This window comes from Periophthalmus magnuspinnatus, chromosome 21 (assembly GCF_009829125.3).
Source record: "Periophthalmus magnuspinnatus isolate fPerMag1 chromosome 21, fPerMag1.2.pri, whole genome shotgun sequence".
Taxonomy (NCBI): domain Eukaryota; kingdom Metazoa; phylum Chordata; class Actinopteri; order Gobiiformes; family Gobiidae; genus Periophthalmus; species Periophthalmus magnuspinnatus.
The window spans coordinates 7684278-7711861 of NC_047146.1; the positions used below are offsets into that span (position 1 = coordinate 7684278).

At 38.3% G+C, this 27584-nt stretch overlaps 2 protein-coding genes across 12 annotated transcripts in view; one reads left to right on the plus strand and one right to left on the minus strand.

Moving 5' to 3' along the window:
* Window positions 1–19441, minus strand: part of mycbp2 (MYC binding protein 2) — a 34817-nt gene extending 15376 nt beyond the window's left edge. For 5 of the 10 annotated variants that reach the window (XM_033986346.2, XM_033986345.2, XM_033986344.2 and 2 more), the window contains exons 1-50: window positions 18757–19429; window positions 17476–17551; window positions 16501–16716; window positions 15830–15983; window positions 15486–15682; window positions 15061–15303; window positions 14903–14974; window positions 14729–14825; window positions 14568–14641; window positions 13752–13890; window positions 13593–13669; window positions 12884–13088; window positions 12593–12757; window positions 12168–12326; window positions 11864–12068; window positions 11603–11748; window positions 10640–10750; window positions 10251–10355; window positions 9290–9409; window positions 9128–9209; window positions 8925–9042; window positions 8468–8826; window positions 8219–8391; window positions 7849–7974; window positions 7607–7734; window positions 7438–7529; window positions 7220–7354; window positions 7047–7130; window positions 6866–6962; window positions 6600–6792; window positions 6182–6456; window positions 5889–6110; window positions 5623–5814; window positions 4921–5127; window positions 4695–4832; window positions 4423–4601; window positions 4212–4354; window positions 4035–4135; window positions 3742–3960; window positions 3178–3400; window positions 2965–3083; window positions 2786–2873; window positions 2327–2549; window positions 1955–2099; window positions 1673–1879; window positions 1548–1603; window positions 1367–1482; window positions 1172–1269; window positions 786–902; window positions 416–556 (exon numbers count right to left, since the gene is read on the minus strand). In XM_033986346.2, the coding sequence (XP_033842237.1) occupies window positions 416–556; window positions 786–902; window positions 1172–1269; window positions 1367–1482; window positions 1548–1603; window positions 1673–1879; window positions 1955–2099; window positions 2327–2549; window positions 2786–2873; window positions 2965–3083; window positions 3178–3400; window positions 3742–3960; window positions 4035–4135; window positions 4212–4354; window positions 4423–4601; window positions 4695–4832; window positions 4921–5127; window positions 5623–5814; window positions 5889–6110; window positions 6182–6456; window positions 6600–6792; window positions 6866–6962; window positions 7047–7130; window positions 7220–7354; window positions 7438–7529; window positions 7607–7734; window positions 7849–7974; window positions 8219–8391; window positions 8468–8826; window positions 8925–9042; window positions 9128–9209; window positions 9290–9409; window positions 10251–10355; window positions 10640–10750; window positions 11603–11748; window positions 11864–12068; window positions 12168–12326; window positions 12593–12757; window positions 12884–13088; window positions 13593–13669; window positions 13752–13890; window positions 14568–14641; window positions 14729–14825; window positions 14903–14974; window positions 15061–15303; window positions 15486–15682; window positions 15830–15983; window positions 16501–16716; window positions 17476–17551; window positions 18757–19037 (7638 nt within the window). In that variant the 5' untranslated portion in view covers window positions 19038–19429. Of the gene's footprint in view, window positions 1–415; window positions 557–785; window positions 903–1171; window positions 1270–1366; window positions 1483–1547; window positions 1604–1672; window positions 1880–1954; window positions 2100–2326; window positions 2550–2785; window positions 2874–2964; window positions 3084–3177; window positions 3401–3741; window positions 3961–4034; window positions 4136–4211; window positions 4355–4422; window positions 4602–4694; window positions 4833–4920; window positions 5128–5622; window positions 5815–5888; window positions 6111–6181; window positions 6457–6599; window positions 6793–6865; window positions 6963–7046; window positions 7131–7219; window positions 7355–7437; window positions 7530–7606; window positions 7735–7848; window positions 7975–8218; window positions 8392–8467; window positions 8827–8924; window positions 9043–9127; window positions 9210–9289; window positions 9410–10250; window positions 10356–10639; window positions 10751–11602; window positions 11749–11863; window positions 12069–12167; window positions 12327–12592; window positions 12758–12883; window positions 13089–13592; window positions 13670–13751; window positions 13891–14567; window positions 14642–14728; window positions 14826–14902; window positions 14975–15060; window positions 15304–15485; window positions 15683–15829; window positions 15984–16500; window positions 16717–17475; window positions 17552–18756 lie in introns of all 10 variants that reach the window. The other 5 variants (XM_033986340.2, XM_033986338.2, XM_033986347.2 and 2 more) reach the window with 5 other exon arrangements.
* Window positions 19442–21286: 1845 nt separating this feature from the next.
* Window positions 21287–27562, plus strand: scel (sciellin). 2 transcript variants are annotated; one of them, XM_033987526.2, is made up of 25 exons: window positions 21287–21390; window positions 22269–22297; window positions 22379–22463; window positions 22540–22602; window positions 23189–23266; window positions 23344–23370; window positions 23503–23535; window positions 23625–23654; window positions 23767–23838; window positions 23919–23975; window positions 24049–24126; window positions 24199–24258; window positions 24467–24520; window positions 24772–24825; window positions 24905–24943; window positions 25016–25048; window positions 25129–25188; window positions 25543–25587; window positions 25657–25698; window positions 25987–26016; window positions 26094–26156; window positions 26230–26298; window positions 26382–26490; window positions 26924–27026; window positions 27113–27562. In XM_033987526.2, exons 2-25 carry the CDS (start codon window positions 22282–22284, stop codon window positions 27127–27129), a joined length of 1317 nt encoding a protein of 438 aa, XP_033843417.1. In that variant the 5' UTR covers window positions 21287–21390; window positions 22269–22281; the 3' UTR covers window positions 27130–27562. The 2 variants fall into 2 exon arrangements, with proteins under 2 accessions (XP_033843417.1, XP_055086791.1); XM_055230816.1 differs by having other exon boundaries at window positions 26233–26298; window positions 27113–27479.
* Window positions 27563–27584: the final 22 nt, after the last annotated feature.

Sequence of the window (27584 nt, forward strand, 5' to 3'; positions counted from 1 at the left end):
TTGCGTAGAATAAATGCATGCATCCCTGTGTTCTGTTCCTGTTTACAGTTGGTTAGTACATTGTCAGTAGATCTTCTCATGCAAGTGAACACCGCAACAAACCATATTTGATTATCTTAGGGTGCGTTTACACTTACACACACATCACATCCAAATTGGAACTAAACCAGGACTATAACAGGGGCAAACCAAGTCTAGACCAGAGCTAAATTGGGCTCAAATCAGGACCAAACCAAGGACAAGTGTGAATGCACCCTCAGATTACCATGCTATGAAGACACCGTTAGTGTCAGGCACAAACAACCATCATTAAAACTATTTATCTTTGCTTGAGTTTCTGAGGAAAAGACCACAACAGCCTTTGCCATAATAAATCTGAGAAAGAGTCTGATTGCTCAGAAGGGCTTTCACTTACGTCAGTCGGGACTAGGAGGTTCCTGCCCAAGTGCTGGTTAAAAGAGAGGCACCAGGCTTCAGTGTACCCATTCATGCTAGGGACATACTTCTTCACAGTTTCATCATTAAGTCTGAGCCATACGCCATCATCATTGTGGATCTACAAACAAAAAAACAGCCATTCCACCTGTTACTAACAGAAGTTAAACAATATACACAGCACCTGAGGCTACAGAAAACATTCTGGGTCAAATTGGTAGAAAATTAAAAACAAAATCTAATTTTCTACTAAGGTGCCTGAAAGCAAGTGAAGCAACAAAGATAAGAAAAACACTAAAACAATAAGTGACACTATACACTACTGTACATCTCTTGGTCCTTTCAGTTACCTCATCAATGAAAGTGATAGTGCCATTGACATGCACTGTGCCTATCTGTTCACTCTGCAGGGACGGATGACTACGCACACGCAGACCTGCGCTGTCCTTAGAAACAAATTTGCGGACCTGAGAGAAGCAAAGGTGATATGAGAGACTGTGAGAAGCTGCGCAGAGTACAGTTAAGCGGCAGTTCAGAGCAACACCAGACACATTGAAAGTTGACATCAGTCGTCATTGCAAAAAGAGTTAGGATGAGAATTATATAATTGAAGCAATCAAATTATGTCCCAACTGCTTACAACCACCTGGTAAAAAGTTCAATTTTATTGAGGTGACATGTACACATCCTATTGTTTGACAAAGTTGTTTGACTTATATGGGCTGAAAGAACTTACTTTGCTGGGCTGAGGCTCAGCTTTTGGTTTTACCATCTGAGTTCCAGGAGGTATCATGCCTTTTGGAGGGTCTTTGACCTCCACTTCCAAACCAGCATCTGTAATTGAACACCACATATCAGTGTTTAAGCCTTAGCATTAAAAAAAAAATTTGATTTTTCTTTCATGAAAAAAACAATATTTGAATAAGATTACCTATTTCAATCCCATCAATGGTAACATGAATTGTGTAGAGACCCACAGCTCCAGGAGTCCAGTTGGCACTGTAGGTCCCATCAGTGTTGGCACGAATCAGCATGTTTTCACTAGGTCTAAGTAGAATCAAATCATTAAGAACACGGCATCTCACCAAATGTTTTGATTGTAATTCCCTTACCTCTTTGGAGTAGGGGAGGCAAAGCGCAGTTCTTCAAAAGAGTAGTTTTCATACGCCTATAAAAGGGGATTAGTTAATCATAGATCACTGAATTCATTAAACATACTAAATAGCACGGAGCTAACCTTCATCATTGTTATAGCGATGTATCTCGCCTCCTTTACGATCATTGGTTCGTAGGTGGCCTCCAACTTTGGTGTTGGTAGCCCTCCAAATGTCAGATCAGGCCCAGAAGATGATGGAGAGGACCCTCCAGGAAGCTTCTGCAACTTCTTCATATTTTCGGGCTGCACAGACTTCTTTTGTGACACTGGTACCGCCTTTACCTCCACCTCGAGATACAACCACAAGGGGCAGCTTAGTATATAATACTTAATATATTATCTTAAATTGCACTCTTTCTTTACCTTCATGTTGGGTACATGAACCACATCACCATACTGGTCTTTGGTCTGAACAACAACAGTAGTAGGCCATCCACAGCGAATATCATCTTTGTTTAGGATCAAGGATGTCTTCTGGGGGTCTGCATATGAGTCTGGCTGCAGCCATCTGACAATAAAGGACAAAAGAAAATGTTGTCCTTCATCATTGTGAAATATTTTGATTCAAGAATAAGATATTTCAAAAGGCATTCTTCAAAAGTCTTTTTGGCTTCTACCACTCCCATGCACGTGATAACTACTGTTCATTAAACAGGTGCATTTTCATTGTTTGGCTGTCATACCAGTTTCTATCAATAAATAATTGTATTGTAACATTAATAGAGCCTTGTATACCTGGCCAGGCGTCCTCCACTTGAGTTTGGCACACAGGTAATGAAATCTTCAAGAAAAGAGTGCTCATTGGTTTGGAGATGCAAAGGCAGATTTCCCTCCAGGGCTTCCAGAATCGTCGGAGAGTGTGACAAAGCCAAGCCTTTCCCCAAGATTCCAGAGTGTGTCTTACACACCTGAAGAGATGCTTCCTCCAGTATTTCAAGATCTTCTTCTAGTTCATTACCTAAATAAAAATATAATACAATTAACAACCTAACATTTGTAGCTAAGTCACAACTTAAGTGGTTTTAAATCATCGCTGAAAACATTTTTTATATTCACAAGCTTTTGGCTAATTTATCTGTGCTGTGCTTTTAATTATGTATAATTTTGTATTGTTGTATTTTGCTACTTCTGTGTGACGCACTTTGTAACAGTTGTTTAAAAAAGCGCTATACAGAACAGAAGACTTTGACTTACCAATTGGAAGGGCAAGGTCTTTCTTCATCAGAGCTGCTGCACACACACTACCTAAGTAAGCCAACTCTTTCTCTAGTTGGATAATGCCCTGCAACAGGAAATTATAGACAGTCACAGTGGAGCTTGTTGTCCAATACATCACCCATTATTATTGAGTTATTGACTAATGTAGTTTTTACCTCATCTGGACCAGGATTGAATTCGTAACCCACTGCAATACATTTGAATCCATAGAAGCAAGCTTTTTCATCCTTTACATAATCAGACGCAGTTTCTAGAGAAAATAAGACTTCATTTCCTGTGACAAAATGCAATAATTAGTAATGAAGAGGGACGCATGAATGAATACAGGCATTAAAATGTAGAAAAAATGTTGTAAATAACGTTCTCACCTGGAAGGACAAGCACAGTCGTTGGCCATCCTGTGGAGCCAGAAAACTTTTTGAGTTCAGTCCATGTGTTGATCGTGTCATGAATTAGTGGTTTGCCCCCAAGGCTGGCCAGGTGAAGGATACGGCTGGGAATAAGAAGGCGGAGGACATCTTCTGGTTGTGCTGTGCCACACTGAGGATCAAACTCAACGGTAGTCCAGCGTACACAGTCTGGGAATGACACCTAAACACAAACACATTCATTTAAAATGTTTTATCCATTCTGCAGAGTTGATCTAACATTAGTTTAGACTTTGACACATTATGAGAAATATACTTGTGCCAGGTATTTTCTTTTCTAGATCAATAAAGGTTGTCCAAGTAATGCACAAATATAGAATAAATACAATAAAATATATCTGTGTAATCCCTCAGTCATCCCGGATCCATAGTAAAAAAAAAAATTCAACTAGCCAAAAAGTTGTAGGAGTTCTTCTATAATAGGTGGTGGGGTAGGGAGAAACAGTTCAAAGATGAAAATGGTGACTTTGACATGACATAAGTTTTTCATTATGTCTTGTTTACCTTATACTGTGTGACACCAGCTTGCTTGTATGGATGGTCACTTTCAATTACTGCGTAATGATTAGAGGTTGTACAAGCTGAAAGGCCCTGCTCAGGCTGGTTGCCAGTAGTGCTGTCAGTGGACTGGTTGGGATTGAAGGTGGGTGGAGCATATTTTTGGTTAAGAGCAGAGACAGCGGGAAGCAACTCTTGGACAAGACCAAAAACCTCAACAGCAGCCTATAACACAAAAATAAAAATACATAATCCAAAATAAATACATTTAAAAAACGCTCATTTACTAGTCAGCATACCTTTGGCACAGATGCTGCAACAGGTCCAATATGAGCCAGGATGAGAGGTAGAAGCATAGAAAACAGGCTAGAAGAACTCAAAAGTTCTGGAATATCATCAGCTGTAAAACACAAGAAATCGTCTTTTTTTTGGTAGTGATGAAATATTTATATGTTCATTAGTTTAATGACACTAACCATCAACAGCAAAAGCTCTATGGAGAAGATCTTTTGCCGCCCTCACCACAGCACTGACCACAGAGAGCGCTCTACTACAGTTTTTATCTTCCTCGTTGGCTTTGCTTAGAAGTTGTGACTGGAGATCTCCATCATACTCACTCCTATGAACAGAGTGAAAAGTTAATCCTGTATAAAAATCTAGTTAAAGTATACTCTAAATGCTTTTTACCTGTAGTACAGAATCTGTGGGATCTGTCCTCGGGTTTGGTTGGTCCCATTGCTGCTTAAACTACATGTACTAAAGGTGAAGGACACACCATCGGAGCACTGCACTGTGGTCATTCCCCCATCGCCATTAGCTGTACGACTACCATAGTTTCGCAGACGAACAGCATATTTCACCCCTTCCTGCATCACAACAAATTCAACAAAAGGCACATCAATGGTCACAAAATTACTTAGCAGCTCAAATGTGAAGTCTAAGTCAACACTGCAGCCTACCTTCAGTGGTACAGCCTTGTCCAAACGTATTTCTGCAATATCACTGGGAGAATCATCTGTGCTGTAGGTTCCCTTCACCAGCTCCAGTGAAGTCCACCTGTGTGAATGAGCTGAATCGCCAGGGTGTTCAGTCTGAGCCTAAACAAATACAATATAAAGTATGCAGTAATGGACAATTTAGTGCAAATGTAATACTAACAGAACTATGACAAAAACAATTTCTTACATCATCAGCAAGCACTTCCAGTTCATACTCATGGATACCTCCTCCTCCATAGACACAGACTCCCACTAAAACAACCCCAGGTTTGTCCACATTTAGACAGATAGCATCTGGAGAACCATTGCCTGTGTTCCAACTTCGACCTTGGCTTGTTTTGGTGAACCGGTTAGGAGATGCTTTGACAGAGTGAAGTGAGTTTAGCCCATCAACCTGTTGAACATTTAGAAGAGACAAGAGATGTACATTGTTTCAAAACAATATTACAAAAGCTGGTCACATTTCTGCATCATGCACTTTGAGAGAGAGCAATGGTTTCCTTGACAACAGACAGAGGGGAAAAACATGAGTTGGTGCCAAATGTTGGTTACTATGGAGACATAATCTGCCCAAAATGAGTTTGTGTGTGAATTGTGGGATGACAATTATCTAAGAGAGTAAGACACTTTTGTTGACCTTTCTGGCTTAGCAGACACTCAATTTAATTGCCTTTCACTGTGAATTGTATGTAGATATTTTTTTAAAGGTTTTATTCCCAGAAAAATATCACAGAATGATATGAGATTATTTGTACACAAATAGGCTATATGTGATGCACTTTTCCCACTCAAGCACACAGGTGTACCAAATTTTACATTTTCTCCACTCCTTCTACTCTCTTTACTTAACAATGTAGTCACTGCAAAAAATATAAAATTCAATATTTACCTCAGAGCCGAGGGCGGACGCAGTAAGCTCAGAAACTATGGAGGCTAGCAGGCCGCAGGTGTTTGAGACCAAATGTGGGGAAAAAAGCTCAACTTCTTTCCGCAGACTCTTTCTTACTGGCAACACAACAATCACCAGCATCTTCTCTAGCACCTCCCGGAAACTCGTCATGCCCATTAGATTTTCTTCAGTCTGATGAAACAAATGAACTGTCAACTTCTGCAACAATACACAACCACTTTAAAAAGGCCAAAAGCACTACTCACATGGCTTAGTTTCTCCATGTGGGCCACCAGCAGGGGAAAGCGGTGGGCTAGTGCAGAGTCATTCTCTGTGCTGACCTGTTTGACCAGTGAGCGAAGAAGCACTTCACCATCATACGCAATCGGAAGGATGGATGTCAGCTTGACCGATGTGTTACAAAGAGCTGACATAACAGCTGCAAGCAAACGGCTGCTTGATGTGCGAAAGTTTGCCTCAGCAATATCCTGGAAAAAGAAGACATTTATAAACCAGTGTAAATTGTAACCATACATTTCAAAAGTACTATGAACATTACCTGATCTAAGCAATTGAGCAGGTCACAGAGGCATGCCCATTGCAGAGCAGGTGTTGGGTAGAAGGAATGGAAACAGGCAGTGAATGTGTTGTGACACTCTTGTAACACAGCTTCGAGGAGAGTAAGGGGCTGAGACAAATACCCTTGAGGGTCATTGTCCAGCTTGGTTATGCAGTTGTCTATTCCTTCAGATAAGATTCTTTTCAACAGACTGCGTGTCTTTCCCACACACTCTGCCAGTTTGCTTGACTCCTCCACAACAGCCTTTGTGCTGGCTGAAAATCAAAGTAACAAAGAAAAACATTTAATAAGGATTATACATTTTACTGTAAGTACTCTATGAGCCATTTTGCATATAATTAAATGCCCAATTCTTCCATCTAGAGAAAAATAGTATGGTGATCAAAAAGAAATTCACCTGCAATAGGAAAGATCTCACAGATGTAAACCCTGAGAAGGCGAAGGCAGCATGTGCCAACAAATCGCAGTCTCTCCAGATCCAGCAGGGTGGCTGTGTACTGAAAACCCTTAAGGCCACGCAACTCCTCCACTCCCAGAACTAGAGTGGTCCAACTCCAATGAAGAATACTCAACAAGGATTCAAAACATTCCTAGAGACATTTTAAACATTTATAGCAAATGTAAAACTAATGCATTGGAGAATTCATATACAAGTTTTCTTACCACAGAAACCGTCCGAGCAAAGGAGCGCTTAAGTATATGAACTGGCTCACTTGTTTGCTGCTTTCCTTTAGAAGCATTGCCGTCATTTGAAGGAAGCCTAATGTTACGAGATACACATCAATTGGTTGGACATTCAAACCTATGAATCTAAACGCTATAATTAAGTTTTACAGTATGTTACCTGTACAGTAGTTGTGGTATTTGACCAGCATTAACATCTGTACCATTGTTTGACTTCTTGGAGCTTTTGAACTGAAAGACCACTCTAAAAGCAGACAAACGTTATTCAAAAACTATCTGAAGTAAGCATATAAAGAAAAAATCCTCAGCTATTGCATTGAAATATTAATTTACCCATCATCGGTAGTAATGGTAGCCTGACCATGAGAACCACAATCACTACTGGGGCCAGACACTCGAGCCCATGCAACATACCACCAGCCAAGTTGTAGCAGTACTGGTTCATCAAACATCATGGCGTACTTTTCCCTAAGTAACAAAAGCAATAAAGCAAAAGAAACAAAAGTTTGTATAAATGTTTCTCCACAACTCTATAGTGTTAGTGAAATTACCTAGCAGCACAGTCATAGGCTAGCACATCTGTCTCTGCAAGTAGATCACCATCTGTTTCATGATCACCTCCATCAGGTCCCAGTTCAAAAAGCTTTAACAAAAATTTTGAACATTATTACTGCACTCATTAATGCCAAGTATATCATGTAAATACATTAGAAATGTTACCTTGATTTTGGCAGTATATTCTCCTCGACCACCAAACAAACCCAGGCCACCCAACAGAATGTCTGCATCAGCGCAGAAGCGAATGGCTTCAACAGAGTGGGCAGAATAGCCCCAACCACCACCATGACCTAAAACACATAGTACAACAATGCTTATGCACAATTAGCTTATTACTTTGGGGTTGAAAGTAAACAATAGATTATTGGGGCACTGTATATATTAAACAAAAAAATGCTACTGACTCTCAAAGCGGTTCACCACACTGTAGTCTTCCTTGGAGTAGACCTTCATTACAGCTTGGGTCTCTTCCTCTGCACTTGCTATACCCATCTTCAGCTCCTGCATTGCAGCCAGTGTGTCCAGGCAGCCTATTTACAGCAAAGCACAGATGATAATGATAATGCAAGGAACTGTATGAACTAAGGCTACACAATATGAGAAACATGTAATTTTCATATTCATGTCAAATATTGGAATTATTGGTGGTGGTTATCCAGATAAACAGTTACCAGCCAGGAGGCGCTATTGTAAACAATGGTACATATTTGTTTTTTAAGTCACATGCAGTTTCACTTTTGGAAGAAAACTCAAGAAGATGAAATGATTTGTTACCAAGAATATGAAGGGCTGCATGAGAACGAGTGGTCGATGCTTGGGACCCTGAAGGCAAAGCGAGCTCTGGGCTAAGAATGCTGCAACGAGACTGCAGATCTGTAGCTGTGGGCATTCTGGCATCAGCTATAACTGCATTGTAACACCACATTTCTCTGGAGGCAGGCAAGAATCTGAAAATGATCAAAGAATTAACAAATTAACATTAATCCACTGACCTACTGACCACATGTAACAAAGACTTCAAACCTCCAAATAACATCGTAGACGGGGTCAAGACAAAGGCCAAATCCCTGAAGATCTTCTTGTTCAGAGTCATTGAAGGTACGACAGCTTCCATCCATTTTGTTGATTAGTAAGCATTTGAATGGAGGGGGCTCAGACACAGATGACGGTACAAGGCCAATTATATGTTTACTGGCAAAGATTTCTGAAGTAGCAAGCACATGGGAGTTAATAAGAGCCTCGTCGATTCTCAGAAAGGTTTGGTCTCCACTGGCACCAATCCAGGTAGCTTTCCGTCCGTATTTAGCCCCAATATTAGGCATTGGAGATGGCTTTGCGTTCCAGTAGGGCATGTCTAATATGGGTCTGCCAAGCTGTCCTTTCTAAATAACAAAAAAAACCAGAAAGCAAATTATAACACAAACTTAAAATAGCTGAAGACACAAAAGTAAAACTTAAAGACATCCAACAAATTTCTTACCGAGAAGCTGCCAAAAGTAAATACTTGTCCGTCCATTAGAAGAGCAGCAGTGTGGTTACTGCCTGCTGTCACTTGGACACTGGGACCTGGGAGTGCCTGAACCAAAGTCGGTGATCCCCTAAAGTGCATAATAGTCGTTAAGGATACATAGTTGGATTCTGAATCTTTTTTATTCTACTAAATAACAAAATAATCATATGTACCTGGAGTTGACGTCACCATGCCCAAGCTGCCCATGCTGCCCATAACCAAATGTGTAAACGTCTCCATTTACCATGAGAACCACTGCCAGGGACATGAATGGTAATGCCATGTTTATAATTGAAGTTTTTTTTGCATCACAACACAACAGAATTTAAAGTTACCTGAGTGGTGGAAACCGCAGCTGACCTGAACTGCTCGCAGCTCACAGTCAAACCTCACCGCTCCGGGAGGGTAGGTGGTGATTTTGCTGGCATCCTTTTCTCCTCGTTCACTACTCCCATCTGTAAGACAAATACTTGAGTAAACTAAAATGATTGAGAAATGAAAGAAAGTGTATCCACTGTTGTTCCTGCAAACTGCTGGAAAAAAGAATGGAGTGGTGGAAAGACCGAAAAGTGATAGAAAGAGAGACCCAAAGCACAAACAGATGGGAAGAAACTCCTTCAGAAAAGAGTTTAGTCAACAGTTGTTTTTTTGTTTAAATAATAAAGCACACTTCAAAAGAGCTCTCACAGCTTAAATGCATGGTAACTGTATTTTTTCTTTTTCTTCTCAACTTCTACCAGCACATAAATAGTTCAGACACACAAGTGTTTGGTATTAACCATTAAAGGGCTGGCTGAAATTCCTGATCAGAGGTTTTAAACAAAAACTAAAGACGGCGCTTTCTGGCAGACACTCACAAATACAGTTGCTGTAGAGAAAAGTGAACATAAAGGGTTTTTTTTACTCAACTTTCAGTTTTCCAATCATTCCAGTGTGTATGAGGCAAGGACAGTGACTAGCGAAAACTTATCATCACCCAAATCATTATATAGATTTATGAGTTGGGGTGAACAAAAACATCATAGGCCCCTAAAAAAACTCAGTTTCAGTCACCAGTGAAGTTTTTTATAGCTGATACATGACAATAAATATGGACAGTTCCTGATAACACTACTGACAAGGAACAGTATGCCTATCAATTATTTTCTCAAAGGTATTTTTTTTTTTTTTTTTTTAACAGCTGAAAAAAAGAATCTGGCCTTTGGATAGTGAGAAAGGAGGTGGGCGGGACAGCCAGATTGGGAGATGAGTCAAAGGGGTGTCTCTGCACCCAATTATTAGTGAAGACCATAGTACCTTTGTGCTTGTCCCGTTTATGCCTTAGTGCCTGAAGGGGTCTTATTCTGGCTAGGGCCTGCTCACGCTGGTTCATAAAAATGGGACCAGGAAAAACAAGAGGGCCTGAGGGAGAAAGAAACTTTCACATGCATGCACAATGCACACAAATGGGAGAGAACACATGATAATACTACACCACAACAGTACACGCACACTGAAAATTTATGAACACAAGCAAGGGGGAAGTCACCAAAGTTCAACACCCAAGCTCACAAAGCAGTAAAGCATACTGTTAGCATCACCTACTAATTCTGTCTGCCTATTTTTATTTGCAGTGTAGAGGTGTAAAATCACATAGGTTATTACTCTATGCACTCTTGTCCGGTCAAGGACTGTTGCATCCATACCTCGACCTTCTTCCAGTCGATGTCGTCGGTTGATCCTTTGACGTTTCTCTTCTTGTCGGATTTGGATGTGTTCTTCAATGTTAACTCCTGGAGGGGGAGGGACAGGCACAGCTAAAATACAAAAGACCCGAGGTACAGGCAGCCCAGACAAGATGCAGACGAGGAGAATGGGGGAAGACAGAGCAGAGCAGAGCAGACACTTGAATGAATAATGGAATGATGCAATGAAAAAGCAATGATTTTAACACACAAATAAGTCAAATAAGAGGTAACATAGCCGTAAATACTGCATTCAGTTCGAAGTAATGGTTTAAACAAAAGCAGCAAAAGCAACAGTGCAACGGTGGTAGCAACAGACAGTAACTTTGCAGAGCAGTTTGTTCTGAGAAATTATGACAAGAATATGTTGATGTTGACCCTGGGTTAAGATTGAATAAGGTTTATCACATGCAGTTTCAATATCTATTAAAGGGCCCATATTACACAATTTTCTGATTTACCACAACCTGGAGTTGTGTTTTGTTTCTTTCACACATGTTAAACACACAAATCCTGCATATTTCAACACACTTGACTTCAAACTCTGCTGCACCTTGTGATGTCATATGATAATACAAGACTCCATACACCTAGAATCATTTGGAAATTACAGGGCTGAAATTATCCAATCTCTATTTTTTTTTTAAAGTCAAAAGTTGTTACCACCACTTGATGACATCACAAGGTGTAACAGAGCATTTTAGGCTTTGGAGATGCAGATAGACTAATAATAATGTATAACTCAAGCATGTGTGAATGAAACAAAACACAACTGGAGGTAACAACATTATAACATGTCTTAAACTCACAAGAGTCAATTTTTGTGCAATACAGTACCTTTAAAAAACATCATGTGATGACAAAAGTGTGTGACAAATAAATATATTTTTTTAATCGTTGAAAATCATTTGTCACTTGTCATACCTAGTAGAAGGTCAAGGGGAATCATTTCCTTCACCGCATCAAAGATGCCCCTCTGCCTTGCCTCCTGACCGTCCAGTTCTCGGGCACAAGCTTTACAGCATCCACATACTGAGCAGCCAGACTCCCCAGATCCACAGCCACAGATCCTGTGTGGTTTAAATATTTAGTTGTTCCAGTACACACAACAATGTTCAAACAAGTCACTACTACTATAGATTACAATGTGCAATGTTTTAAAGCTAATTGTTTATTTTTTCTTACCCTCCTGGTACTCTGTCAGGACGCCCACTACTGACACAGCTCGCACCATAGCCTGTACAGTCTCCACATACTGTGCAGACCATGCACTGATCCAGTTTCCATTTATGCATCCCTGGCTGGCACATCATACTTTTTTCTTCTTTCTCCTCTAGTTCATCCTCCAGGTCTTCATCCATTGCTGTAGCCATGCTCTCCACTCCAAATGCTAACATAAAACGGTAATGTAAGTAGACAAAACAAAAATCAGCATAGCTGAATTGGTACTAAGTATATCATTAATTATATTTAGAGGTACGGTACCCACCTTTCCCTGCCTGGCTTATAGCTCCAGTGTCTCTGCCACATTGACCCTTGTTGTTGACACCAAAAGTCCACACCTCGCCACTTTTGGTCAACACGCAGGTGTGGGCCTTCCCCATAGCAACCTGAGTTACAAAATGTCCTTTCAGATCCGTAACCTGGCCTGATATGAGGAAAGACAATTGAGATTAATTTTGGACTTTAACGTAATTTTCAATTTGTCACATACACATGCACACAATACAGTATGTAGTGAAATTGTTAATGTACTTTCCAGCAAACATAATACAAACACATATATTAAATTCTATGCTCTTCATACATACAGGAGGGGAGTGCTAGCGAGCCTGACTTAAGAGTCTTACGGCCTTGAGGTAGAAACTCCTCATCCTCTCATCATGTGTAATAAACAAATAATATGTGACTTACATGTGCTGTCACTGTAAATGGCATCTTTCCCAAACATGTACAGTTCTCCATCCTTTGTAACAATGCTGCTACTGCCATTGTTGCAAGCTGTGTACACGGCTGTTTTGGTTTCTAATTTGATCATCTTCTTGGGTTTGTAGGGTTTAGGTTGTCGGCGACTTTTAGCTGTGACACAACAGAAAAAAATATGTTACACATTAGCTTCCATTAGTGTATCTCTTCTTGCTCAAAAGTGAAAGCAGACATCCTGTTATTGGTGACAGCTCAATTGTTATTTTTAGTTTTTCTTACTGGATTCTCCATCTTCTCCTTTACTGGCAGAGCCAGTAAAAAACACACTTCCATCTTCAGCCACTAGTAGTGCATGAGAGCCATCATGTCCAACTGAAAATTGAACAATTTTGGGAGATTTGGTCACTGGCAGTTCCACCCACTTTCCTGCCGAGGGTCCACCTTGCTTGATACCAAGGCTCTGATATTTTCCTGTATAGTATATCTGAGGAAAAAAAGGTCAAAGACAAAGTTGTAAAAAACTTGATGACACAATTTGAATTGCTGTGTATTTAAAATTTCCTTGTAAACAACAACAATTGTTTACTGGGCATTAAATAAAAGTTTCATTCACAAACTGTTAAAATGTTCCCAGTCTTTTGTCTTTAAAGACAAAACATGGTCCCAGGGTAAGTAATAAGTGTTCTTTGTACCATGATGATTCGTAATTACAGGTCATTCAAAACTGTTGTTGTACTAAACCTTTTCAGACACTGTGCAATAAGCAGCTACTCTTGGCTGCTATGTACTCAAGAGACACAGTACATCACACCTGCAGTGTGAACCCACACCCTCTACATAGACAAGCCACCTAAATAATTTGAATTTCATCTTAAAAAAGGAAATTATTCTTGCTGCCAAAAAAATTGAGAAATTTCATGACCACACACAACACTATTTTTCCAGATAAACCAGGAATTGCAAAAAAAAAAAGGGTTTGCACTCTCACCTTTCCAGAGGCGGTTTTCATGAGAGCAAATTCTCTACCAGCTCCAATAAGTGCCGCCTCTTCATCAAAGCCTGTACCTGAGACAGAGATAACCTTTTATAAGTAAAATTTCCAAAATAGATATTTCTCTTAGGCCAAGACAATAAAACTATTACTTACTGATGATGTGTAAATCCTTCTCCAGGTCAAAAAGTGATATTCCACAAGCATGGAGGCATTTTCTTGCAAGCTTGAGCTGCAGTTCCTGCTGCAGAGCTGGGTCTAAGCTCATTGTATAGATCCGAACCACAAAACCATCCTGAAGATGTCAAAACCAAAGACGTCAGTAACAGACAAGAAATAATTTAGTGGCAAATAAATGAGAACACGGTCCCGGATTAAATAAATGAAAACACAGTAAATGAGTAAATGTATACAATGAGCATTGTTGGTATAGTATAGCAGTCTCCAATATCTTATCTTAATTTTTGAGAAACATAGCAAATTCGGCCCAAAACCACTCAAATGACCAAAAGGCAGTTGCTTGATTACATAATACACTGCCATTCTGGTTACAACAGTAGAGTTACAGCAGTTGAATATCTCCCCCTCCCCCACATATACTGCATTGTACTTGTACCGATAGCTTCTTACAAGATTACATCCTCTGTAGAATAGCTCTATGTGGTGCCAGTGTCATTCCTGCAATGCTACATATAAACATCTACACTCACTAAATACATCAGGGTTATATGACGCAACAGATGTAATCTCCTTGGGAGAGACTATAGGACTTAATGCTCCCTTGAAATCACAGTAGTTGGTAGTCTACAGATTTGAATTAATTTATTCATGAAAGGTGCCTTGAGGTGCTTATGGCACCAAAACTGACAACAGCATAAAGAAACAATGGTGGTCAAGCTATTCTGCAGTCTCTACATACACATTTCAACTATACCAAAACAGGTTAAAATATTTATAACACATTCAACATACATCTTTGCAGGCTGCGATTTGGTTGATATATTCTCCATCAGTAAAGATGATGTTCTGTCCATCTGAATGTTGTCCTTTAAAGAGGAAATATAGATATGTAGTAATTATATACATTAATTTATGTCAGACTAATAAAAAACAAACAACACATTTTCCATTACCTGGCATAGAAACAGTACCCTCATGTTCCAGTGTCTCAGGGTTGATCTTAAGAGCTGACATACTGTGGTTACTAGTGTCACGGTACAACAAGAACCCCTGAGGAGGACAATGAGAACAATGAGTATATTTTGTACAACCAAATGGGTTTGAAAACTACATGAATGAAACACTACCTGAGCAAAACCCAACCATGATCTTTTCTCCTTTCGATTTCGGATGCGAGATGTGGAGTTGTACACATGGCCCTGAAAGAAATTCCCAAGAGATCAAAAATTTAATTAAATTCTAGCACATTTTAAACGTGTATAGTGAAGCAATCTGTCACACATACCCTGACAGTCCCACTGTAGCCAGAGCCCACTTTGTAAAGGCCATCTTTACAGAGCAAATACAAGAAGGATCCATCCGTTTGAAGAAGACATCGCTCATCTTCATCTATGGAGACCTCTTTTAGGACCCATTTGTTCATCAGGGCTGCACGTTTGATACCATTACTAAACCAATCCTGAATCTGAATCTTCCCCACCAGCACAGCCTGCACACTTCTCTGTAATGCATTCAAAATAGTGGGGACCTACCAAAACAGAAAAAGCATAGACGTTACAAGATACATTACATAGCATTTGTGATATTATTTTATTTTATAACAACTTCAGAGCTAAAAATGTAAAATGTCATAAAAAATGATTTTGTATACTCATACCCTACAAAGTTAGTTTATTCAAATTTTTCATGGATAAAGGGGAAGAAAACTACCTGTATGGTCTGACAGGCATGGCTTCCATTGTTTGTAAGAATTGCAGATACAGCCTGGAGGATTTTGCCAGTGTCTCCCCAGGAAACTACCAGACTGAAGAGGCAAGCACACGACAAAGCAGTGATAGCCTGACCGGTTGGGTCATTGGGGCCTGTGCTCCGTACTGTGGTTTCAAGCAACAACTGGAATAAAGACTCTAAAAAAATATATAGAAATTGTTTGGGTCAGTAATTTATACTTTTACCTGGAAGAGTCAACATTGTACATGTACACTATACTATGCAATTACCGTAACATAAAACCATTTTACATTACAGTTTACAGCGTTTTGTTCATGTCATACCTAACACATCAGGGGGCTCAGTTTGAAAGCCCTCTGGCTGTTGTCCTTGCAGCATATCCAACAAAGCCTGTAGGCTACGCAAACAAAGTGAAGGGTGAGAGAACCGTGTCTCCTTTATTAGCTCAAATACGCCACATAACCCAATACCAATGATCTATAAAACAAAAAAAGGAAAAAATATATTATTATTCATAAATACATTAATTTCAGAAATGCAAAGGCACATGTGACAATAAAAGTGGTCTTGGTATGTAAGCTGACATCTATGTTTATAGACATGTTTCCTCATTGAAATTGGAATTGTGATTCAGTTCATTCACATATTGAATAATCTTGCATATATAGGTTGCCACCCTTTTAACAATTCAAAACTCTGACACCCACTGATGTGGTCCCCTGTTGTTTAATAGTCCATACAACTTCACCCAACACATTCTAATCATTTTTGTTTGTTTATTTTCACACCACTTCCCTCCTGCAGTCTGTCCATATAAATCAGGTGTGTGAGTGAGTTCTTTTGTTGTTTTTCATATAAAGGCATTATTTTGAGTGATACAAAGTAAAAAAAATAAATAAAATTAGGGTCCAGAAACTGTTTATGAGTCTATAATGTATAAGACTGGACCAAAAAGAACACGCTATTCTTACCTGAAGTTATGGTTCACACTTACTTTTGGCAGCTTGAACGCTGGCTCACGGTACTCTTCCTCTTCTTCACTGTCAGAGTCACCACTTTGCACTGAGCTCCTAGAAGCCAATGCTAAGGAGGCCTCTCTCTGCTGCCAGTCCAGCACACAGTGCCGCACGTTGCAGTAGACATTGAAAGCAGAAGGGTTGCTGTGAAGTTTGATGTCTGGCACACACAGGGCTCCATCTAAACTTTCAGCCTAGATGATAATGAAAAAAAAAAATTGTTTGAGCAATTCAGACAAAAGATATATCTGTGTTGTAGTCCTGAAGTGCAGTTCTGATTCAGAGCAGTATTTACTGATTTTCCTCTTTGTTGCATTTTGGTATTACATTCCATCAATTACAGAGGGTGAGGCCATCTATTTGAGATCAGAAGTAATTCATTCTTGGTTCAGTCTGAAATTGCTTGCGGCTTTAGTTGCATCTAAATGAAACTATTGTAGGGTCTATAAATGTTTTATTCCATATTCTTTCAGAATCAAATGAGCATTTAGAATATATCCATCTGAGAAAAGAAGAAGGACAGGCCTCCTCTTCACTCAATATTTAGGCTTAAATTATACTTTTCCTTGAAGTGTTTAGAAACCAGATCAGCAGAGGTGTGAGATGAACAATTATCCTGTGCCTAAAGAAACAACTACAATATCTCATAGAGACTGCCTCTTTGGATGAAGTAGATGGAGGCAGGCAACAGTTGCCGTGGAAACGAGAACACATTAGGTCGCTCGGCAACAGGACATCATGCACAAGTCAGAGCCACTCCCATGTGTCTCACAGTTACCCATCTCTCTCTGTACCTCAGCCTACTGGCATTCTGGTCAACCAAAACATTTCACTTCCACTCTGTAATCAATCAGTTTTATCCATAGTTTGCACAATAACCCCAAAAGCAATAACTTACGAATGTTTAAAACCTTTTAATTAGGTAAAATTAAACAAGATAAAACACTTCTTACCTTTGTTCTGGATTTGACTTTTGATTTGACCTTCTGACGTCTTTTAAGTTTCTTCTTACTCAAAGCTTTCTTTCCCCTGGATACATAAGAAAAAACAATAACTTAAAAAAAACTAAACTTAAATATATTTAATTAAACAGTTTGTGTAATATAATCTTTAAAATATATTGTAACAAAACTGATTATGTGAGGCTGGTGGCCTTTTGGAAGCACCCATAATGTCCACGTAAAAACACAAAAATTGAGTGAGTCAGTGAATGTGGTATAATGACACAACATGTATCTCTTAAATGATTGCATTGCAAATAAAAGGCAGTGTTACACAAAGCACGTAGAAACTTCAGCAAGTGGTAACTGATAAATAATAACAATGGGCAAGTTTGAAAACTACAAATGGCACAACAAGCTGACAGAATGACGTCAGCTAAGTGCATTACCCGCCCGTGCTACTGTACTGGGCACATGTCCATCATCATCCTCACCCAAACAGATCAAGACAGTCTGTCCAACAACGTCTCTGCTTTAATCTGTTATTTTATTATTTGTGTGTGATTACTTTTATGATGACACCAGTAAATAGCGCACCTGTCTATATAATACAAAATAACAAATCATCGTCTGTTATTGTGTATTTAAGTGTGAGCGTAATTCAGCACGTATCATAATGTAAAAGTGATGGGGCTTACATAAGCAAGCCCCAAAAACGATGATAACTTAAGATAAAGTCTAATATCATACCTGCCCAGAGCCATATCTGAGCTGTGCGTGTGTCTCAACATGCTCAGCTAGGTTAGCTTAATTGCTAGCTAACGTCAGAGTTCTAAATGACAGCGCTAACGTTAGCTAACTTGCTTGGTGTAAACAATCAGGGCATTTTAGGCTAATTCAATTGCAACGCCCAATATACTCGATTAAATATTTGTTATTTGGAAAAAAGACATGTAGTCACAGCTTATGTTATGTTCTGCCACAGCATTAGCGTGACTGACTGACAAGAGCTAAGGAAGTCAGTTAGGCAAAATGCTACTCAGCAATCTGACCCCTACACCCAAACACAAGGCTGCAGCTCCTCTTCAAATGTTTAGTTGAACCATTATCATAATTCTGTCAACCAAATATAGTTGGGAAATGGTGAAAGGCATCTGTGCAGTATGCGTTGATCTAAGAAACACAGCTGGACTAGGGGTTATGTTGGCTAGCACTCATTAGCCTTGTTAGCAACTCAGAACAGCACAGCTACTGTTTATAAAATTAAGAATGAGAAGAACGCAAACCACCCACCTTCCTTGATTTATCCCTTGCTCTTTATCGCTGATAGCCGTGGTATAAATCCTTCTATACCTTTCAGCTAACGCTCGCCCTGAGAGTAAAAGCTGGTACCGAGTCCGACAGTCTGACTGGGGTCCCTGAACCGGGCAAGACCCCATCCCAGAACCGATGGAGGAGAAGTCGGTTCCAGCAGCAGAAATAACCCGGACACCCATCGCCATCGACGGCGAGGATGAGGGGAGGACACCTCCACCACCACCGGCGGCGGCCGCTGCCGCAGCAGCACACATCATCGTTTTGGAGAACACTGCATATATCACACAATGTCAGCCAGGCACGATCCAGCCATCACAGGTAAACCACCGGTCCTTATATCCAACAGCGTCACATCATTTGACCATTTCTTGGAACAATAATGTACAATAAAGCCTAGACCGTTCTGTTATTGTAAGCGCAAATTGTTGCCAATCTAGTGGTGCAGCTACAGTCCACCGATCCGTCCAAGCGCACGCTCCAATCCTCATCCAGGATCCTTTTCAGGTCAAAACAGCGCTGCTAGCAGAAATGGCAAAAACACATATCCACATAAAGTCTCTCATCGTGTATTAGATGGATTTGTCCCTTGAATGTGGTTGAGCCTGGAGAGGCAGCACCCTCGGTCGGGCTGCCATCTTAGCTCCATCATCCAGACCCTCCCCTCCCAAGCAGAGTCTTGCGTCGTTAGCATGCCGGGACATTTTCATATGACAAAACTGGGTGCCGCTTATTAAACCTTTGTCTGTATTCTGATAGCATGACAAATGGACTGTATTACACGAGTGGAAAAGTAAGTTTACAGGCATATAGTATAACCTTTATATGTAAACTGTAGCCTATATTTCCTCCACTCTATAGGCCTGCATGGGGCAAAATCCTACAGCAGGACCAGTGCATGAATGAAGGACATGGAGGGCTCAAATGTAGACTTTCTATTTCCTTTATTTAAAAAGCCTTTCAACTCAAAAGTAGACTGTGAATAATTGTCCCACATATCAAGCCTAAAATAAGCATGATTTAGGCAAGTAGGTGCAGGCCTTCTACATACATAATCAATCTAAATGATTTTCATATAGTTTTTCAAAATAAAAACAAAATTGAATAAGGCTGACAAAGAAATTAACGTAACTCATAGCAACCCTGGAAACATACCACCCTGTCAAGCATCAACAGTGTTGACAGGTGACTTTGAACTGAAGAATTTAGTAAACACATCTGCTACGTAATCATAGGATAGGTCAATTGAACTAGGAAAACCTGTCTATTCCTATTCTCCTATCTCACTTTGTCTTTGAAATGGTTTGGTTTTATTTAGTGGCTAACTTGCACGATGGTGATAGCTGAGTGGCTACCCTATACTGAAAAGTTTGAGAACAACTGCTAAAGCAAATCTAGTCTATTGAGCAGAGTACGTCTGCAAGAACTGAAATGAAATGTTGATTGAAGTCTGACTGTTCATTTGACATGGTAATACTTTCTTAAAGGTGGAAGAGCATCACATTGCACAGCATCAAGTCAACTTAAAGCAGTAAGATGTCTTCTTTATTCTTAATTCTTCTTAATTTTGTTTCATGTTAATCATATGATAGAAATTGGCTGGACGTTACATTGTCATAAATTAAATGTCCATAACTTAACCAGTTAACTAGACAATGAAGAAGAGATCTAGTGTCATCAGGTGCCTAGAATAATTCTTAGACTATAGGATAAAAAATAAAGTATTGCAATTGCAATTACAACAAAAAGTTGTCAGATCATATTCATTTGAAAAGCATGCAGTATTCCTACATGCTGTCATGTCAAGGAGGGGTTTGCCCATCATGATAATGTGTCACACCTTAGAGTGCTATGCACCTTTCATACCTTAGTTAGTCTCGGACACTCCCAAGATGTACTGGCCCTGTTTGGCACATTTTTTCAGACCATTACATTTCTTTCAGATTAATGGGGTTGAATCCATTTAGTGTTATGTATGAACAATTGAATTCTTTGTAAATCAATTAGCCTAATTTTACCATACCTTTGATAATCAATTTTCTTCCGCTTATCCGGGACACCTCTGATAATGTTTATTAATTATCCAAAATGGCTGCTTTTAACATGCTGTGCAGCATAAATGGGCTTTGTAACTATATTTACAATTTTTTAATTTAAGCTTAGAGAAAGTGTGGTTTAGCGTCATGTGTGATATCCTCAGTAGGAGTGTAGCACCAAATTCTGGACCCTGGGTACAAATCATGGTGGGCCCACATTACATGTTGTCTAATGAAAAACATTACAGACTCTGCACTGTGCCCTGGGTAGACAGTACTCAACGCCCCTAGTCTTCAGGGAGGTTTACAGTGTAAAGTGGTCTGTTTATTCAGTAATTTTAAAGTTTGGTATACACCAGGAGCATTTGGTCACAATAGATGGCAGCTCAAGAGGCATGTTGAAAGACAGAATTCTTTGATTATTGTCTGAGGCCACACCCTTGGCCTTGGGATCACCTCCCAGGGTTAAAACAGGTGTAAAGCAAAAGCTGAGATTGCAGACAGCAGATTACACAGGTGACAGACGCTGCCTCTTGTAAGAGTTTTATTTGCACCCTGCCCAGAGCTCTCAGTCAAGGTATGTGGCCCTTTGTTTTAATGATTTTATGAATTAACATAGTAGGCTAGAGTTGTGTAAGTGTATTGCTTCAGTCATACTGTTTTATATTTGTTATTATTATTGTAGTGTTACTATCTTTTATTAGTTACTAACTAACTAACTAAAACAGAGGCGATGTGCATATATACATATTTTTTATTAATTAATTTTTTTAATGCTGAGAAAATACTAAATGCCCATGCTCTTCGGTTCATATCAGTTCAAAAGCTTTTTTTATGATTGTCTGTGGTGTATTGAGTTCAACTGGATAAGTAAAGGTTCCCAGATTTTTCCTCAGATGCGCATATTTTGAATACCACAGAGTCTTTATTAATTAATCTTCAAACTTCAAGGTGACAACAAATTATTTTATTCCATTCATAATTTTATACTTGCATTCGATATAACTCATAACTTAATTTTAACTTTTTGAAGGCAACAATAGTTTGACCAAATAAAACAAAATCTGAAGTTTAACAAATGCTAACTCTTACTGTTTGTGCTAATAATGTTGAGTAAGATTAAGGTGAATGAGTAAGAGTGTAAAGGTGGTTCAAAGAGCACAGTCTTTATCATCAATGGATAATGACTGTTTCTCTGTTTTGCTGTCAATGGCGTGTTTGAAAAAGGTGTGTTCTATAAAAGGTAGGTGTGTCCTCATAGTAGACAGATCGAGACAAACCAGTTCACCTTTAATATACGAAACTTGGGTTGGCAATTTGTAGTTGGCAAAGTTTTGTATACAACTGTGGAACTATACATTCATTTGTTCTTCCAACTGTTTTGTTACAGTACCATCTAGTGGTGTATATAGTAAATTGATGGTTGAATTTTATTTTTATTTTTTTTTGTGATAGGTGAAAATACAAAATGAGCACATCCTATAGTAAGTATATCAGCTGTATATTAGTGAATATGGTGATTGGACTCACAAGATGGTAAATAAATAAAAAAACTGCACTTACAGCAATAGAAGAGAGCAAAAAGAAGACGTCTCTCTTGAAGGACAACAGTTGGATCAAAAGAGATGAGGAAGAGGATGAAGCCATAGAGTAAGGATCATTTTTCTGCATTATCATTGTAACAGAATATGCCATCGTATTGATAGAATTATTTTGTTGTTCACAGCCGGGACCCAAACTTTGGGAGGTCTGTTTTGGGTCGATACAAAACAACTGAAACTGTTGTGAGGTAACATTATCAAATGACTATAATATATTGTTAGATGCCTATACATTTTTTGTTGTTTTAAAAGCCCCATATTAGTCTATTTTCTGATGTTATAATGTTTCCCCATCACAAACAGACCTGGAGTTGTGTTTTGTTTCTTTCACACATGTTTAACACAAATCCTGCATGTTTAGCCTTAGTTTTTCTCTCAAACAGAAAACACTCTGTTCCACCTTGTGATGTCATGTGGTAATACAGGAGGTGCTCCACTGTGTTTTTAAACTCGATGCACATTCACTAGAGTCATTTGGATAATTTCAGTCCTAGAATTGCCAATCTCTACAAAAGGACAGAAGGTAAAATTTAAAAGGAGCTGTTAACATGAAAACTACCACTTCATGACATCACAAGGTGGAACAGAGCATTTTGAGGTGTGGAGATACAGACAGACTGATAACAAAGGTTTATTCAAACATGTGTGACGGAAATAAAGCACAACTCCAGGTATATTTTTGAGGAGGTAACAACATTTTAACAGGACTCAAAGCTCTCAAGGGTCAAGTTTGTGTAATATAGAATTTTTAATATGATTTTTTTATTTTGACAGTTCTGAGCCATCACAGTCAACAAGCACTTCAAGCACCTCAAAGGTTTCAAACAGCACAGTTGAAGCTCTGACCAAGAGGTATGATAGATGCCAGTGTTCATTATTATGTTTGATAGTATTTTTTTTAATTATTTATTTCTTGTTCCTTGTATCAGATTTAATCAAGATAAACTGAATTCCAGGTTAGTGGAAACAATATGATTATGCCCATACAGTTGGAAACTATCTGTAATGTGCACTGTCCCCATTCAAATAAACAATAAATAAACAAATATTTGATCCAGTTTATCTTGACATTTTGTTTTTTATTACAGTACCAGCCCTACCAAAACCTCTTACACCAGGAAGTATGTCATCTAGTCATCTCATTTTCAGAATCAATGTTTAAAACATCAAATGTACCAGTATATATTTAGAATATTTCTTTCTTTTTCAGTACTTACTCATCTGTTACATCTCCCAAAAGGTGAATGTATTCTCCACACCATAATTCCACAAATATTGTTAAAACGTGTATGTCTCTCCAGTGTAATGAGTTACATTTTATTAATAAGCTTGTTGATTTCTTTTGTTTTTAGTACAACAACAACAACTACCTTAACAGAAAATGGCAAAACCACCGAGACTACTCTTACCACCACCACTCAAAAGTACAAAATTATTTATACACATTTTACCCTTTGTCTAAGACATTCTACTATATATGATTACTAATTAAAATCTTTGGCAGGACATCTTCCAAAACTAACACTTTCACGGACCGAGTGTTTTCCGACAGAACAAAGGGGTAAGTAGTTACTGTTCTAACTGATTTGTAAGACAAAATATTTGGCATGACAAGAATGCACCCATGCACACAGGTCAACTTACACAAGCTATTCCCCAAACAAAAAAACTACAGTAACTGAGACAACCATCGCCACCAGTGGCTCCAATGCGTAAGTTTACACCTACGTAATTTAAAATATGCATGTCTTTTCTTTTAAAATACATTTTAAATGTCTGTGCAGTGCTGAGGACAATCTCTATGACACACTTCTTCCTGACTCCATCAAGAACACCCCAGACAGGTAGCTACTTTAGATTATTGTTAGGCTTAATGATTATGTGCTTTCTGGTTATTTGTATTTGTTTGACCTTGGTGAGTGAATGAGTGGAGGGAAAATATGGTGTTGTAAGTAGAAATGGTACTTTTTGCTGACATATTCTGGCTTCTGCTTGTATATTGTATAGAGCATGTAATAATCCACAGAAATTACTTTACTTTCTGTGTTATAGCAAAACAACTGTCTCCAAAACTGAGTTTGTGACTGTAAAAAGCTCAGCTGACACGTAAGTACCTGACAACCACCAACTCTGAAAGATTTTTATTCTGCACTCTTCTCTTTTAATGTTAATTTTATGATGATTATTTATGTTTTGATTTCTTTGTATTTTGATTTTAATGCCTTTCTTATTCTGTAAAGCACTTTTAATTACTTTGTGTACCAATTGTGCAATACAAATAAACTTGTGTTGCCTTGCCTTGCCAACTCATTTGTCAACATAGTACACTAATAGTAAAAAATATGTTTTACTTTTAGGGCAGAGGACAAGCTCTACGATACTCTCATTCCTTCAACAATTAAGGACGAAAGGTAATAGTCAATACAACAGCTACATCTGAAATAAACCTGCATTAAACAATTAGGACATCTAATCAATATGTTATTGCAGCAATAGATTTAACACTGAGACTAGCAAGAGCAATGGCCCGTGAGTAAAAAGCACATTTAAATGACTCTTAACAGCAATAAATTAGTCAACATGTTTTTTTTTCTCCCTCAGAGATATTACTTCAACCACTACAAGAATGTCAGCGTAAGATTTTTATATTGTTGTTTTTTTTTAAATACCTTTGAATTTCTCCAGTCTATTATTAAATGGTCATGTCTTTGCAGAGCTGAAGATCAGTTGTATGATAATCTGATGACAAACAACACGTCAGACCCATCCACCAGGTAAAGTGCTGAACAAGTGCTTTTTTTGGTCATCAATTTTTTTAAATCAAATGTTGATATCATCTGCAGTTATACACGTTACAGTACACAGTAACAATGTACAAGTTACAGTTTGACTACATTTTTTTCTCCTTTTTAAACTCCATGCCACACATTCTCACCTGTTTTCCCTGAGATCCCCTTTTGATGGGCAACTACAAAAGAGAAAGAAAATAAAGGAAAACGGAAATAAAATAAATACATAATAATAATAATAATAATAATAATAATAATAATAATAATAATAATAATAATAATAATAATAATAATAAACTAAAGCATAGGTGTAAGCATAATTCTTCATTTCTGTAACAGCTCCAGTATTACAAAGAGAGAGAACTATTCAGTGAGCAGCAGCGGGTAAGCAATGCATTTTAAACATACAGACTGTTTCCTGTCTTCTTAACGTCGAAACTTTTGCTTATTTAGAGGTGACAGCCCAAGTTATTCATACACCACCCGCACCAGCAGGTATGGACTTTTTTATTAAAGGACATTTATTTTTAGTGATTGCCTATGTATCCCCTTTAAATATGGACGTTGTTGAGATTCCTTTTGAAAGTAAGTAGGATGTAAAGGATCTGAATGTGCTGGAAGAACAAGTTAGAATTTTGGGATCAAAGTTTGACTGTGAGTTGAGTATGCAAATGTGGATATTGTAGACCTATTTGTTGCAGGCTAAATAAATAAACATGAATGTAGAATAGGTGATTTTTCCAAGCCTATTGTACAAAGTCTTCATGTCGTTTTCTTTTACAGCTACAGCTCGTACTCCAAACCAGACAGCAGGTAAAGAAAATATATAATTTCAAGTAACAATCATTCCAAGTAACACTGTCTATTTCAAACTGCTGTATGTTTTACAGTTACGAGTACACCAGCATCACTAGCCCCAGCAGCTACAGTTCTAAAACATATACAACCACAAGGTACTGGATGGAAATAATTGATTGGATTGTATTTTGTTATAGTAATTATACTTTAACACACATCTTTTTTTAGGAGTGATGACAATTTGGGTGAAAACTTCTCCAGATCCTCCAGTAAAAGTTTATACACTTCATCTGATAGGTAAAAGACTGAATAAAATGTGTTCTCTCTCTCTCTCTCTCTCTTTTTTAACACATTTAACACATATTTAAACCACTTTTTAGGACAGTGCTAGAGAAAGATCTGTGCAGCCAATGCCGTAAACCCTTCACTGGGGATGCAAAGATTATCCTGGATGACATGAAGATCAACTGCCATGCTTCCTGCTTCAAAGTGAGACCAAATATACACAACCAGTAAAAAGTTTGGACATGCACTCTCATTCTGTTTTTTTTTTTACTACTTTCTACATTTTATATTCATATGGAAGGCATCAGATGTATGGAATTACATTGTAAAGAAAAAAAGTTTAAAAAAAAAACTGCTAAATATTTTTTGACAGAGCAAAGACTGGATACTTAGAAGATTCGAATAGAAAATAGAAAAAAAAAAGTGGAGTTATGAAACTATTTTTTTCTACATAATTCCATACATCTTGTTTCATATATTTGATATCTTCTGTATGTAGATAAAAAGCAGAAAGTAGCCAAAATAAATGAAATGTTGTGTCCAAACTTTTGACTGTTAGTATAGCCTAATATAGTGTTATTGTTAGTATTTTAACTTAATTCTAATAAAGATTCTTTGACACACTTCCTTCTGTTAGTGTGAAGTGTGCAACAGCACTCTGGGTCATCTGAAGGCTGGGGACAGCATGTGGATCTACAAACACATGGTGCACTGCGAGAGATGCTTTGAGGTCACCAGAGGTAAAAAAAAATAGCCCATTTAGGCCCTAACTCATATTGTCAACATTTATTTCAATGATTATATTTCAAATATCTTGTTTCCGCAGATAAATGGAGGCGTTAACCTGTATAATAAAGGTCTTACATGAAGAAAACATGAACTTACATTTAATGATAATTTATGTTATTTTCAAGGAGGGAATGGGGTATCCTATGTATCCTGTGTGTCATTACATATACTTTGGTTACATTAGCTCTTTGATTACCAGTCTTTTCTTTGTTGCATGTAAAGCAATATTTTGGGCCGGGGGCTTTTTCTGTGTGCAATATTTAGTCTGCTTAAAAATAGGCTTGCTTAGTGATTATAGAATAATTGTATAGGCTGGGTATTTTTATTTTTTTCAAGTGATGCATCATATTTGATTTGCCTGTTTTACATTGTGTCTTTTGGAAGCGGCTTTTGAGGGTAAAATAAAAGATCCAATATTGAAACGTGGGTGCACGATTATTGTATTTAATTTAGTCCTTGCACTGGGGGCGTATGAATAAAACGTTAAGCATGTCTGTGTGTAGTCTATT

Coding starts and splice junctions, on each gene's coding strand:
- scel (XM_033987526.2), top strand. Junction 24,826..24,904: donor TCAACAATTAAGGACGAAAG/GTAATAGTCAAT, acceptor ATGTTATTGCAG/CAATAGATTTAACACTGAGA. Junction 24,944..25,015: donor ACTAGCAAGAGCAATGGCCC/GTGAGTAAAAAG, acceptor TTTCTCCCTCAG/AGATATTACTTCAACCACTA.